Here is a 16,161-nt window from a genome sequence, read left to right as displayed (position 1 = left end):
TCTGCAGCATTGAAGGTCCCCAAGAACACAGTGGTATTCATCATTCTTAAATGGAAGAAGTTCGGAACCACCAAGACTCTTCCAAGAGCTGGCCTCCCAGCCAAAATGAACAATCGGGGGAGAAGGGCCTTGGTGAGCGAGGTAACAAAGAGCCGGATGGTCACTCTGACAGAGCTCCAGAGTTCCTCTGTGGAGATTGGAGAACCTTCCAGAAGGACAACCATCTCTGCAGCACTTCACCAATCAGGCCTTTATGGTACAGTGGCCAGACGGAAGCCACTCTTCAATAAAAGGCACATAACAGCCTGCTTGGAGTTTGCTTTGGCCTGAATGCCAAGTGTCACGTCTGGAGGAAACCTGGCACCATCCCTACGGTGAAGCATGGTGGTGGCCGCATCATGCTGTGGGAATGTTTTACAGCTGGAGGGACTCGGAGACTAGTCAGGATCGAGGGAAAGATAAATGGAGCAAAGTACAGGGAGATCTTTGATAATAACATGCTCCAGAGCACTCAGGACCTCAGACTGGAGTGAAGGTTCACCTTCCAACAGGACAATGACCCTAAGCACACAGCCACGACAACACAGGAGTGTCTTTGGGACAAGTCTCTGAATGTCCTTGAGTGGCCCAGCCAGAGCCCAGACTTGAACCCGATCAAGAATCTCTGGAGAGACCTGAAAAAAGCTGTGCTGCGACGCTTCCCATACAACCTGACAGAGCTTGAGAGGATCTGCAGAGAAGAATGGGAGAAACTCCCCAAAAACAGGTGTGCAACGCTTGTAGCGTCATACTCAAGAAGACTCGAGGTTGTAATCGCTGCCAAAGGTGCTTCAACAAAGTACTGAGTAAAGGGTTTGAATACTTATGTAAACATGATATTAACCTTTTTTTTATATACATTTGCTAACATTTCTAAAAAACAGTTTTGCTTGTCATTATGGGGTACAAATACAATTTAATCAATTTTACAATAAGGCTGTAACGTAACAAAATGTGGAAAAGGTCAGGGGGTCTGAATACATTATGAACACACTGTATATCAGTGGCGGTTGGTGCAGTTTAGAAACCTCTTAAGGATCCGCTACTTTTTTCAATTTTCGCCTAAAATGACATACCCAAATCTAACTGCTTGAAGCTCAGGCCCTGAAGCAAGGATATGCATATTCGTGATACCATTTGAAAGGAAACACTTAAGTTTGTGAAAATGTGAAAGGAATGTAGGAGAATATAACATATTAGATCTGGTAGAAGATAATACAAAGAGAAAACCAACCGTCTTTTGTATTTTTTTGTGCCACCATCTTTGAAATGCAAGAGAAAGGCCATATATATATATCAAACAATAGCATGGTATTATTTCACTGTAATAGCTACTGTAAATTGAACAGTGCAGTTAGATTAATAAGAATTGAAGCTTTCTGACAATATCAGATATGTCTATGTCCTGGGAAATGTTCTTGTCACTTACAACCTCATGCTAATTGCATTAACCTACGTTAGCTCAACATCCTGCAGGGGACCCACCGATCCTGAAGAAGTTTTAAGATGAGGGAGGACGATCATTTTTTTTATGAGCATGGCCTTATTTTTACTACAGCATATTGGATGACTGCCATTCATATTCCATTCAGGCAGATCAATGTAACATCGATAGGTCTAGGCTACAACATGATACTCACATTTTCCCTATACCTATCATGAAGTTGCTAGGACCTAGCTTATGAATGGAAGTTTACAACGTAGGTGCACAGGTCGAGATAAATTTGAGTCATCAAGGTAACAGACATTGACACATTCAAAACCGCCTTGCACACATGCCTGCATCTAGCTGATCTAGAGTGTAATCATTAGTCCAACAGTTGAAAACAAGAGTTTTTATTGGTTAAATTCAGGTATGTTTATCCCCATTTTGGTCCATTCGCTTCCGTTTAAGGAACAGATTTCAATAGAATCGGCGGAATGAATTCACCCCTGATCACACGTAAACACTGTTCAATTTCATAGCAACCACATACAAACTTGATCCCTTTGATCATTGAATAATTATTTTTTGCATCTACACACTCTCCTCCTCTCACCTTTTCCCTTTGCTTGTGGACTTCAGTGCACAACACATCAGCTGCCTGTGACCAGGTGAAAAAAAACTTTCCAAGCCAATCCTTCATATTATAACCGCTAAACACAGCCTACATTGTTGTCACCATATTAGCTAACGTCATAGTCAACGTAGCTACTAGAACTAACGTGTTAGTTAATCCGCTACAATCATGTAATACAGTCAGCAAGCAGTTTAGCAGTTACACTGGCGGGCATCGGTTGCAATAAATTAATGAAACCAAAAGCTTACCTTGACTTGGAAGAGTTCCAGTGTTTGATAGCCATAGCCAGCTAGCTAACATAGCATCCCTCTCTGTTTGAGCCCGGTGTTTGAGTAGGCTAAACATTCGCTAGTTAAGTACTCACATGTTATGCACTGGAATACTAGCAAGCTGTAGCTTATGCTTTCAGTATTAGATTAATTCTCTGATCCTTTGATTGGGTGGACAACATGTCAGTTCATGCTGCAAGAGCTCTGGTAGGGTGGAGGATGTCCTCATAATTACTGTGTAAGTCTATGGAAGGGGGTGAGAACCACGAGCGTCCTTGGTTTTGTATTGTATTTTGTAAGTCAATGTACCCAGAGGAGGATGGAAACTAGCTGTCCTCCGGCTACACCATGGTGCTACCCTACAGAGTGCTGTTGAGACTACTGTAGACCTTCATTGCAAAACAGTGGTTAAACCAATTATTTGGTGACGTGAATATATTTAGTATAGTCTTATCTAAAAAGGATCGATTTTTAATGTTTCACTACTTAAAAAAAATATGAAATTCACTGAGGAGGATGGTCCTCCCCTTCTTCCTCTGAGGAGCCTCCACAGATGTATATTGACATTAAAGCTCTTTTCAACTGGATTTAACACATAAAACCAACTGTTATTTTTATTTTCTCACTTACATTAACATTGGATAACATCACCATAGATAAGACAGTGATACTCATGTATGACAAGTCATTCATCCTTGTCTAACATCTGTCACATGTAAATCAGCTCTCCGGTGTAGTACATCAGGTTTCCATGTTTCTGTTGAAGGAGTCATAAATCTTACCCGCAGTGCACTGACTTGGGGGCCATTTTGAAAGTAGTTCCGACCACGTGGTTCAAAATCCTCCCAAGCTTCCAACAACTCTTTCAACATGGCCAATGCGTTGAAAGTACTATTTGCCTGAAACAAGAAAGAGAGATACAGTGTGGTGATTAAAATATGGAAAATTCCATCTCTAACCCTACTCCATTTGAAGGCATTCACACTGTGCTATCAAATTTATTTCGCAGCCAATCTGACCTTGAGAACACACTGCGTCTTCGTATTTTCACCTATCCCCCGGGAAGACTGATTTGATTTCTACCCCCGTTGTGACTAATGTAAACAGGGTTATTTACACCCAAGCACTGAGATGTAAACAATTGGGCTGCTAGGAGTGTGAAAACGGGCCCCTATGGCAAGACCGAGCCACTCGCTGTGAAGTCGGTGGATCTACTCAGCCATTATCTTACTAGATATTCTTCACATCCAATTCCCTACAGCTTCTCACCATTGGTTTGTTTTGTTTATGCAGTTTCAAAATGATGTTAATTATGGGAGAAACGTCATGAAAAATAGATCATATCCCCTGAGTGTGTTCCCTATTTCCTCTCTCTGGCTCTTTCTTTGCGGTTTCTGGAGAGGGGTTCATAGCGTCTATCATCACGTTTTGATTTACCAGCTAATCTAAATGCCTCGTCTTGGTATGATTCGTGAAGTGAAAATATGCAATTAGATACAATCGCAAACGTTTTAATTATTCAAGCTATTTACATAGGCACCCAAAGTCAATGTCCCCAACACTGTTATGAGTGTTGGGATCACAGAGTCCACATTCTTGCAGACATCCATTTCCTTTCAGTCTAATTGACTGACTTCAATTCAAATTGACACCAACCCTGGCAGACATGTGATGTGCATACAATATGAGTTTCTCCTTTGTTTTACCTCTTTCACCATTAGTCTAGTTGCAGGTGTGTCAGGGGTGTAGAGGATCTTCCCTTGGATCAGGGGCCGAAATGTCCTCCAAACAATACGTAGGCCAGGAGTTCCCTCAAGAGTGTCAATCAGTACTTTGCAGAAGGCACCTGGTGAGAGAGAAACATCGATTGTTCCTTCAAAAACATGTGTAAATACACCTGTTAGCGACTTAGAAATTGAGAAAAGCAACAGATAAAAATTGTACAGACATCTGTCTGAATGAGTACTTGGACCAAGCCACCAAATATAACATAAGATAAATTAATAATGTCTTGATGATAATAGACATAAAAAAATGAAAAACATTTTATGTTGGCATCACATTTGCGGACCACATTTAATCCATCTGTTACAATCAAAGTTACCATCAAAATAAAAGTTTGTTAATCTGTTGTATTTCAGGGTTAGAAACAGAAGATTTATGCTGCATCCTAAATGGCACCCTATTCCCTATAGTGGACCACTATGGGTACAAATAGAGTCCATAGATTCCAGAAATCCAGAAATCACATCAAACCCTCACGCCACTGCTGAGAAAATAAACGGTAGTCTTCACATGCTTAATAATGGAAGTAGCAGGCGATCTGACAACCGGTCAAGTTTACACTTTTCACTACGTGGAGGATTTATTGCAATTACGACACTTCAAAGACTCAATTATTTTGTGTCGAACGACTCCATTAATGTGTAGCTAATAACACAATGGCTGGGGAGAGAGGAAGGAAGGGAGCAAGATATTTATATAGCAGTCCAGCACAGCTGAATACACACAGTAGGAGTTGGGAGCCAGGAGTGCTCAACACTGAGCGAGAAAACAAGTCAATATGCTCAGCTGCAGTGGGATCATTATTAATTTATCCAATCTGCCAATGTGAATATTGCCAGGTCGGTTGGAGCGCTGTGTAGGTTACACAGGACGATAGATCTGAGGGAATAGCATGGTGAAAGGTGCTGAAACCACCACCACTTGTTTGTGTTCTGTAGGGTGTGAGGATGTCTGTCTGTCCTGTAAAGCGTCTGTTTATCGGTATGTCTGTCTGCTTGCCTGCCTATATTTGTCTGTCTGCCTGCCTACTGTACATGTCTCTATATCTGTGTCTCTGTTTCTGTCTGCCTCTATGTGTCACTGTGTCTTTATCTAACTGTCTGTACTTTTATGTGTGTCTTTTGGTCCGTCTGTCTGGGCTCAGGTGCGTAGGTCTATACTTGACTCGTCATCTCGACTCAAAAGCCCCTTCCACCTCTTCTATCACAGTGCTCCCTTAACCGCTGGCTACCTATAAGACTTGTGGAAATTTTGAGTGCAGGATGTGCGATAAATGTTAGTCTTTTGCCTTGCGGCCATCCCTTCTAAGGTGCTCCGGGGAAACTCTGTCGAGTGCTAATGGCCGCCCTCACTCCGGCCAGCTGTTTCCCCTGACCACACGTAATTTCCTATAATCATACACAGCGTCACATGGCTTAGAGCTCTCCGTTCAATAAATATTGATATCAGGATGAATCTCTTCCACACATTCGTATTCATATTAATATTTATCTCCCCCAAAACTGTGACATACCATCATATTCTTACCAAAGGTGTCTGATTTATCACACAATGGTGGCAGGGAGGAACTGAATCCATATTTTACACAGGGAGCTGCAGCCAAGTAATTGCTCGGAGCCTCTAGTCAGCCCCTCATCATACCTGGCAAATTTAATACATTTGAGTTCCGCACAGTGCAGAAATAAGACTCTCTCACACACACACATACATTTTACTCTGCACACGTACACACACACAGTCACACGCCTACCTATCGTGGCTAACACACACATCACTCACTTAAACTGCACCGCTTCCAACATTCAAATAGAACTCTCCAGAATGTTATTCAAACAGGACTTTCTCTTAAGTGAAAGCCATACAATATTCCTTTCATCACTCACACACAGATACAAACATAATATTTGTGCAGACACACACATACACACACAAATTCACATGAACATCTACAAACAGTGCTCTACTGCAACTTCTACATCCAACTAAGGGCAATCAATGGTCAATTGGGCCGACCAACCAGTGCTCCCGCACATTGGCTAACCAGGCTATCTGCATTGTGTCCCACCCACCACCCACCACCCGCCAACCCCTCTTTTACGCTACTGCCACTCTCTGTTCATCATACATGCATAGTCACTTTAACCATATCTACATGTACATACTACCTCAATCAGCCTGACTAACCGGTGTCTGTATGTAGCCTCGCTACTTTACTGTTTTCTTGCTTCTTTAATCAGAACAAAAGTTTTCAGCTGTACTAACATAATTGCAAAAGTGTTTTCTCATGATCAATAAGCCTTTTATAATGATACATTTGGATTAGTTAACACAACGTGCCATTGGAACACAGGAGTGATGGTTGCTGATAATGTGCCTCTGTACGCCTATGTAGATATTCCATAAAAAAATCTGCCGTTTCCAGGTACAATAGTCATTGACAACATTAACAATGTCTACACTGTATTTCTGATCATTTTGATGTTATTTTAATGGACAATTTTCTTTCAAAAACAAGGACATTTCTAAGTGACCCCAAACGTTTGAACGGTAGTGTATATAGAAACAGCCTCCAGCAAAATGAACGTATCATTCTGTATGCTATAGGCCTGGCCCCGGTTTCCCAGAAGGCTATGTTCATTGTTAGAACTATAGGATCATACAGTTCTAACAATGAACTTATCCTAAAGAAGATTTGGTGAAACAGGGCCCAGGACTCTCCAACCCTGTTCCTGGAGAGCTACCATCCTGAAGATATTTAACTCTAAGCCTAGTGCATCTGATTCTACTAAATAGCTGGTTGATCAGCTGAATCAGGTTAGTTACGACTGGGGTTGGATTGAAAACCTACAGGAAGGTACAGTAGTTCTACAGGAACAGGGTTGGAAAGAACTGCTATAGGCTCTATCCATCATACATTTCAATGCCCTATACACACAATTTTTTCTATGATATGTGATTCCCCAGCACAGTGGGGAGTGTAAACAATCGATCCAAAGGTCTAAACTTATTTCTCCTTTGTGGGAGGCCATCTTAAAAAATGTTTTACAAGTGTTTACTGCCACAGACAGCAGTTTACTACCCTGTTTTTTACTTTAATGATGCTATTGGATGGTGCCTAATCCCAACATAAATTCATTTGGGAGGGGTACACTTTTTACCAAGAAACTTTTATAGCCTTTATTGTTTCTATTTTAGTTTTCCTCAGAGTCCACTTTGAGTCTTGCAAAAGAGACGTGCTGTATATTGGTTATTGTAAAGAGATGTGTATTCCCATACTCATGTACTGTACAGAACACTAAAAAGAAGCAAGTTAAGCGATTAGCATGCAGACAGAGGTGTTGGCACTCATTTGAAATGGCTGCTGCATTGTTTTACTAATTTGTAGTGGCACCAGAACACAAATCCACGGAAAAACCAAACGTATTAAAATCAAAAAGAAATCCTGCGGATCCTCAAACTAACAGGCAATTAATGGAACAGCATAGAGCAGCCCCTAATTAGTGCAATCCGAAAAACATTACACTTGAGAAATTGTACTCAGTGGTAAGCGGAGGGACAAACCCATTTGTGTAATGAGGAACTCAGCACTGTAAATAAATAGGTTGGCTTGACAGGTCAGACCCCTGGTAAGGTTTAAGATTATCTCGTTTTTTTACTTTGGCATCTCCTGGCCTCAGAAAACCTTTCCACTCTGTAAAAAATCTATGAATATCTTAGCACCCGACTATTTGTCAAGCTGAACAGACAAGGGCTCAGCTGCATTTTAAAACATGACCATTTGTCGGAAAACAGAGAGAAAAAAAACGGGCTACATATTTATTAAATGTCATTGGGAATAGCAACCACATGTGTATGCCTAGCTGGTTACTGTTATACTAAATGGATTTATTGTCATTGGAGGAAGCATATTGAAGCCCATTTCTCAGAACAATACTTCAGTGATCAGGGGAATCATACAGGTCCCACATGACAAGTGTGACCTTTGAAGCGTTCATGAATGTAATTTCTAAACATGGTAGAGTGCTATGTCTGAGCTGTGTATACATTACCCAACATTGCTGTTTGACAGCTAAATGGATCCGAGACCACATAATAAGCCCTTTGCACAACAATAATAATAATAATAATTTGCTATTCCAATCATTATTTCAAATTTTCTAAAACTGTTGTACAACAATTCCTTAACGGTAAGACAACATTTACACATTAAAGAAACCTCCTTGGACTGTTAAAAACTGATTGTATCATTCTAGGAACATAGTACTAACACTGTAAGAACATTGAGGGGGGCCTCCCGAGTGGCACAGTGCTAGCTGTGCTGTGGGTTACGGGAGGGTTTGGCCGGCAGGGATGTCCTTGTCCCATCGCGCACTAGCGACTCCTGTGGCGAGCCTGGCGCAGTGCACACTGACACGGTCGGCAGGTGTGCGATGTTTCCTCCAACATATTGGTGCGGCTGGCTTCCGGGTTAATCTATGGGACCGGCGGGACGAATTCGTCCCACCTACGTAACATCCACTGCCAGCCTGTGGCGCGATTTTCAAAATCTTCAAAATCCTATTACTTCAATTTCTCAAACATATGACTATTTTACAGCCATTTAAAGATAAGACTCTCGTTAATCTAACCACACTGTCCGATTTCAAAAAGGCTTTACAACGAAAGCAAAACATTAGATTATGTCAGCAGAGTACCAAGCCAGAAATAATCAGACACCCATTTTTCAAGCCAGCATATAATGTCACCAAAACCCAGAAGACAGCTAAATGCAGCACTCACCTTTGATGATCTTCATCAGATGACAACCCTAGGACATTATGTTATACAATACATGCATGTTTTGTTCAATCAAGTTCATATTTATATCAAAAACCAGCTTTTTACATTAGCATGTGACGTTCAGAACTAGCATACCCCCCGCAAACTTACGGGGAATTCGCTAACATTTTACTAAATTACTCACGATAAACGTTCACAAAAAGCATAACAATTATTTTAAGAATTATAGATACAGACCTCCTCTATGCACTCGATATGTCCGATTTTAAAATAGCTTTTTGGTGAAAGCACATTTTGCAATATTCTAAGTATATAGCCCAGGCATCACGGGCTCGCTATTTAGACATCCGGCAAGTTTAGCACTCACCATAATCATATTTACTATTATAAAAATGTCATTACCTTTTGTTGTCTTCGTCAGAATGCACACCCAGGACGTCTACTTCAATAACAAATGTTGGTTTGGTCCAAAATAATCCATCGTTATATCCGAATAGCGGCGTTTTGTTCGATGCGTTCCAGACACTATCCGAAATAGTAAAGAAGTGTCGCGCGCTTGGCGCAATTCCTGACAATAAAATTCAAAGTATTCAATTGCCGTACGTCGAAGCATGTCAACCGCTGTTTAAAATCAATTTTTACGTCATTTTTCTCGTAGAAAAGCGGTAAAATTCCGACAGGGAATCTCCTTTTCGGCAAACAGAGGAAAAAAATCCCAAAGGCGGGGGCGGTCGGGGTCACGCGCATAAGCTAGTGTCTCTTGATGGGCCACTTGAGAAAGGCGATAATGTGTTTCAGCCTGGGGCTGGAATGACGACATTCTCTTTTTTCCCGGGCTATGAGAGCCTATGGACGACGTGGGAAGTGTCACGTTAGAGCAGAGATCCTTAGTAAATGATAGAGATGGCAAAGAAGTTCCAGAAATGGTCAGACAGGCCACTTCCTGTAAAGGAATCTCTCAGGTTTTGACCTGCCATTTGAGTTCTGTTATACTCACAGACACCATTCAAACAGTTTTAGAAAATTTAGGGTGTTTTCTATCCATATGTAATAAGTATATGCATATTCTAGTTACTGAGTAGGAGTGGTAACCAGATTAAATCGGGTATGTTTTTTATCCAGCCGTGTCAATGCTGCCCCCTAGCCCTAAGTGGACATTGTGTCAAGAAGCAGTGCGGCTTGGTTGGGTTGTGTTTCGGAGGACGCATGGCTCTCGACCGTCTCCTCCCCCGAGTCCGTATGGGAGTTGCAGCGATGAGACAAGACTGTAACTACCAAATGGATACCACGAAAACGGGGAGAAAAAGTGGGAGCGATGCAAGCTTGATTTCTCAGCTCACCTCCAATTCCTTCGAAATGTGTTATTTTGATATGTGTTGAGATTTATAGTATTACTAACAACCTTGTAACATGTCAGTGTACAAAGGTGGGGTCAAAAGAAAAGATGCAAGCTCTCCCGTGAAGAAGAAATTTAGGAAAACTGAGGCCCTCTGTAAAGAGCTCCACAACGCCATTTTGCAGGCCTCTAGACAGGCTATGGTGGAACAACATCGCAGCCTGGATGCTATTATTACCTCAGCCGTGGAAAAGGCTGTAGACAACATTCTGACACCAAAGATTGCAGCTTGTCATCGGACGGGGCCACAGTGTCTCCCGACCCCTCCTGTCTCAGCCTCCAGTATTTATGCTGCAATAGTTTGTGTGTTGGGCGGCTAGGGTCAGTCTGTTTTATCTGGAGTATTTCTCCTGTCTTATCCGGTGTCCTGTGTGAATTTAAGTATGCTAATTCTCTCTTTTTCTCTCTTTCTTTCTTCTCTGAGGACCTGAGCCCTAGGACCATGCCTCAGGACTTCCTGGCCTGATGACTCCTTGCTGTCTCCAGTCCACCTGGTCGTGCTGCTGCTCCAGTTTCAACTGTTCTGCCTGTGGCTATGGAAACCTGACTTGTTCACCGGACGTGCTATCTGTCCCAGACCTGCTGTTTTCAACTCTCTAGAGACAGCAGGAGCGGTAGAGATACTCTGAATGATCGGCTATGAAAAGCCAACTGACATTTACTCCTGAGGTGCTGACCTGTTGCACCCTCTACAACCACTGTGATTATTATTATTTGACCCTGCTGGTCATCTATGAACATTTGAGTATCTTGGCCATGTTCTGTTATAATCTCCACCCGGCACAGCCAGAAGAGGACTGGCCACCCCTCACAGCCTGGTTCCTCTCTAGATTTCTTCCTAGGTTCTGGCCTTTCTAGGGAGTTTTTCCTATCCACCGTGCTTCTACACCTGCATTGCTTGCTGTTTGGGGCTTTAGGCTGGGTTTCTGTACAGCACTACGTGACATCAGCTGATGTAAGAAGGGCTTTATAAATACATTTGATTGATTGATTGATTGATTGCAGGTCCTGGTGACTAAAGCCAATTCAGTTAATTGCCGTGGAAGGCTTGAGCAAGTCTCTTAAACAGACCGAGGGAAAATAAGACCAGCTTCACTCCAAGGTGCATGAGAACAAACGAAAGAAAAACGAGGACAGAAATCATATGTCAAATTTGAAATTGGTGGGACTTGACAACGCAGAGGAAGGGTCGGACTCCGTTGGTTCCTAAAAGGAAATCTGTCAATTTGGAGCACTTCATTGGTAGGCCAGGACATCTACATCGAGCGGGCGCACTGTGTATTCGGCAAAGGCATCGGGTCTGAGCGGTCCCTAACCCTGATCTTTAATCTGCTGGATTACACTGACCGCCAGGCTATCCTGCAAGGGGCAATGGCCGTTTTCCCCATTATGCACAAACACCAACATCTGCAGTTCTTTCTGGATTACAGTGCAGAGACCACAAATAAGAGAACTGCATTCACCCCGGTAAAAAAGATTACGGCGCTTAGTCTACAGACATGTCTGCAGTATCTTGCACTCCTTAAACTAACGCATGGAGGCAACAGGATTATCTTCAACTCACTCAGGGAGGCAGAGGATTTCCCCTGATCAACATTCGAGGCAAATGGGACTTCGAACCCAGGCCGCAGTGACAATCCAGGCTTGGATTGCGGAGAAGACAAAGTCGCACAGGAGATGGACATCTCTTCACCCTGGGATAGAGCGGTAGCCACTGTGTTGCGGCTGACTAGCTTGCTAGCTAGCTAGGTCCTTGAATTGTTTGGCTATTTTTAGTAGACATAAACTAACCTTAGCTACAGCTCTGTGCTTCACAGAACTGAGTTTACGAATTAACTGGCGTGGCGAGTAGTTTTGTTGTGAGGACTTTACTAAACCGTTTCTTCCGAACTGAAAGAATACTTTTTTTTGTAGATGAAGGCAAGCAACTTGTCTGTTACTGTTAGTAGTAGGGGGAGTAGTTGGCTGGCTGGCTAGCTAGCGAAACTATCAAGAAACACAACAATAGTTCAGCAGGAAGACTGCGATGACAGGTATGGATGATTACAACCCAGTCTCCGATTGGATAATTAACATAGCTATTAGATGGAAATATGTATCCTCTGTTGTCTTTAATGTCACTGCATGTACCATGCACTTTCAAGGTAAATGCTGTCTTTATTGTTGGTCTTCGTTGATAGAAAACTCCAGATCTCAGCGTCTCTTTGCGACGGTTCCATTATGGTCATCTCATTGTGGGGGGAGATTTTAATGCAATGATTAACCCAGCATCAGATAAATCCTCAAGTAGTCAGGATTCTCTTCCTGCGTCTTCCCTTGAGCTGAGAACATTTATTGCAGAACTGAATTTAATATACATATGGCAGACTCTGCTCTACATAAATATAGTCAATTCTAGAATATGATCTTTGTCACACCTTCACTAATCGAAAATATATCAACATTGGAGATGTTGCCCATTTTGATATCTGATCACTCTCCTGTGATGTGCACAATAACCCATTTTAATAAGTTTCCCCGAGCTCGTAGATGGTGTTTCAATGATTCTTTGTTGTCTAACCCAGGATTGACAATGTAGATCAATCAACAGCTGGAAGAATTGTTGGTAATCAATAGGGAGCAGTGTGAGAGTCCTCAGACATTATGGGAAGCAGCTAAATGTTTTATCAGAGGCAATTGTATAGTGTTTTCCTCTACATTAAACTCTGCCAGAAATAAGCGCTACACAGAGATTGAGGCTGAAGTTGACTCATTGGAGAGGGAGCAGATGGATGCATTCTCAGAGGAGAGGTCAAATAAACTCTTAGCATTGAGAGGGGAATTCAATGCACTCTCATTGCGCAAAACAGTGCATTTTTTTATGCACTGAACTAAACAGAAATATTTTCATGGGGAAAGACCTAGTAGATTGCTTGCTCTGTGGCAGAAGCAGAATGAGTCTAAGACATCAATTAATGCTATACGCTTAAGTGATGGGCCAGTAGTCACAGATCCTGAAGAAATAAATTACATTTTTAAATATTTGTTATAGTGCCCTTTACTCATCAGAAGCTACACTTGATATGCAAAGGAGCAAGTTATTTATGCAGAATTTGGCTTTAACTAAATGGGATTTATTAGACAGAGCTGCTGGAACAACCCGTAACCTTAAAAGAGCTGGGGATGCGGTCAGGGCTCTACAAAAAGGAAAATCTCCCTTGCTTGATGGAACTATATCTGGTTCTATGGGATAAAGTTGATCCCCAGATTTTGGACTCCATTAATTATGCTATTGAGACTGGGTCACTCCATAGGGACCAGAACATTGCATGAATTACTCTGTTACTGAAGAAGGGAAAAGACCCGCTTGAATGTTCTTGTTACCGACCAGTCTCCCTGATTTGTGGGGATGCAAAGTTAAATGCAAAAGTATTGGCCATGTGTATTGATCTCTTGGTGTGTAAGTTAATACACCATGACCAAACTGGCTTTGTTAAAAGGGAGATTGGCTGCAGATAATGTACGCCGTTTACTGCATGTTATTTACATTGCTGATCAATTTACGTCACGACTACTCTGTTTTGTCACTTGATGTTGAAAAGGCATTCAACCGGTTAGAATGGGGATATGTAGGGATGGTTTTGGAGCAGTTTGAGTTCAATCATAATTTCATCTCTATGATAAAAACATTATATAACAGCCCCACTGCTTCAGTGACAACTGGTACCTGTCAATCGTCTCCATTTCCATTACAACGCAGATCTAAACAAGATTGTCCTATGTCCCCACTGCTTTTTGCTCTGTCACTAGAGCCCTTTGCACAGGCTGTCAGAGAAAGTATGACTATATCTCCAATTGCAATTCATGGGTCTACAAACTTTGTCTCATGTCATGCAGATGACATCATTCTGTTCCTCTCCAATGTTGGGTCCTCTCTCTCTCATGTACTGGAGTTGTTTGATAATTTTAAAGAGCTGGCTGGATACAAGATAAACTGGACCAAATCTGTGTTCCTCTAAATAAAGCAGCTATGCTCTTTTACCCTCTTTTGAACCAATAAGCACCAGCTTTACTTATTTGGAGGTAAAAATGTTCTGCTTTGCAGAAAATTGTTAGAGACAACTTCTATGGCCTGTTGCAAAACATTAACAAGGATTTGCAGAGGTGGTCTAATCGAACTATTGTTACAGGGCAGAGTTACCCCAGTGAAAATGAATATCTTGCCCCGGGTTAACTTTTTATTCTTTATGATCCCTTTATCGCCACCTCCAACGTTTATCTCTAACTTTATATGAAGTGGAAAACGGGCTAGGATCAAACTCCCTACTTTGCAGCATGCTAAATGCACAGGAGGTTCTCAATTTATATCATTGGGCTTTTCAAATAAGAGCATTACAAGTGTGAATGGACCGTCAATCAGTTGTACCTTGGAGAGCTATTGAATCTGGTCTGGTTAAACGGCATCGACTAAAACAGTTTGTATTTGCTGGGGTAGGTAGAAAACATCTTCGTTTTACGTTTGGTAGCACAGTTTTGAACTCCTTGAATATATGGAACAGGGTGAAAAAGTGAATAGGTAATCAGGTCATCTCCAATATGGAACAATTTCAAATAATTGACAGGTGGACATCCTTTCACACAGACCTCTTGGTCTTCAAAGGGTGTTTATGTTTTGAAGGATCACATTTATTTCAAATCAAAAGTATTTATAAAGCCCTTGTTGTGTCAGCAGATGTCACAAAGAGCTTATACAGAAACTGTCATGTCCTGGCCAGTATAAGGGTTAATTGTCATTGTAGTTTGGTCAGGACGTGGCAGAGGGTATTTGTTTTATGTGGTTCAGGGTGGTGTTTTTCTAGAAGGGCATTTGATTTAAGTATTCCGGGGTTTGTTGGGCACTGATTGAGATTCATGTATTCTATGTTTAGTCTAGGTAGTCTGTTTCTATGTAGAGTTAATTGGGGTGGACTTCCAATTGAAGGCAGCTGTGTGGTGTTGCCTTTGATTGGAAGTCCTATATTAGTTGGGTGTGTTTGTCTGTGTATTTGTGGGAGATTGTTTCTTGTTTAGCGTGTGTGAGCATAACAGGACTGTCTAGTAGATCGTGAGTACGTTGTTTATTATTTTGTGTTCACTTTTGAGTTAATAAAACTTCAAGATGAACATTCATCATTCTGCTGCATATTGGTCCTCCTTTTCCGACGATGATTTCGCCATATCGTCTGACGACGACGAAATCCCTGACAGAAACCCAGCCTAAAACCCCAAACAGCAAGCAATGCAGATGTAGAAACAGATGTATTTATATTGAGATTGGCTTGCACAGATTTCAGGATATTAAAGACGACTATTCCCTGCCAGGATCCTCATACTATCTGCATCTGCAGTTAAGGTCAGCTATGAAGGCTTATGGTGTACCCTGGAATTTGCCCTTGCCACCCAATGGCAGGCTGGATAGGTCCAGATAGCAGTTTTAGAGGGCTAGTAGCAGAGATATATGACACACTTACAGGGAAGACTTATTAGATATTACCCATGGAGGTGGTATGGGAGACAGAGTTGGAGAGGATGGATAGGATATGGTCAAATCTGAGTGAGGGATCTAAGAATCTTAGCCAGCTCATTCACTTCAAATTGATTCACAGAAAATATGCAACTCCATATAAACGTTTTCTGATGAAAATAATAATTCCAAACTGCACACACTGTACAATCAATGTTGTAGGGATTGTCCGGTTACACACACATTTTGGAGTGACACATGCTCAGTGCTGTCAAGATTGATGATGGTAAGCCTTATCTCAGATCCTTCCTTGCCTGCTGAATGATGAATCATCTTTATCTTTCACACTTA

The 16,161-nt window shown here is 41.8% G+C and overlaps 1 protein-coding gene across 2 annotated transcripts in view; it reads right to left on the bottom strand.

Moving 5' to 3' along the window:
* LOC106577627 (phospholipid-transporting ATPase ABCA1) overlaps positions 1 to 16,161 on the bottom strand; it is a 230,701-nt gene that overhangs the window by 175,013 nt on the left and 39,527 nt on the right. For both annotated transcript variants that reach the window (XM_014155904.2, XM_014155905.2), the window contains exons 10-11: positions 4,075 to 4,214; positions 3,151 to 3,267 (exon numbers count right to left, since the gene is read on the bottom strand). In XM_014155904.2, the coding sequence (XP_014011379.2) occupies positions 3,151 to 3,267; positions 4,075 to 4,214 (257 nt within the window). The remainder of the gene's footprint in view (positions 1 to 3,150; positions 3,268 to 4,074; positions 4,215 to 16,161) is intronic.

Source organism: Salmo salar, chromosome ssa18 (assembly GCF_905237065.1).
Source record: "Salmo salar chromosome ssa18, Ssal_v3.1, whole genome shotgun sequence".
Lineage (NCBI taxonomy): Eukaryota > Metazoa > Chordata > Actinopteri > Salmoniformes > Salmonidae > Salmo > Salmo salar.
Note: the sequence above shows the minus strand (reverse complement) of the source record. Positions and strands in the feature narration are given on the sequence as shown.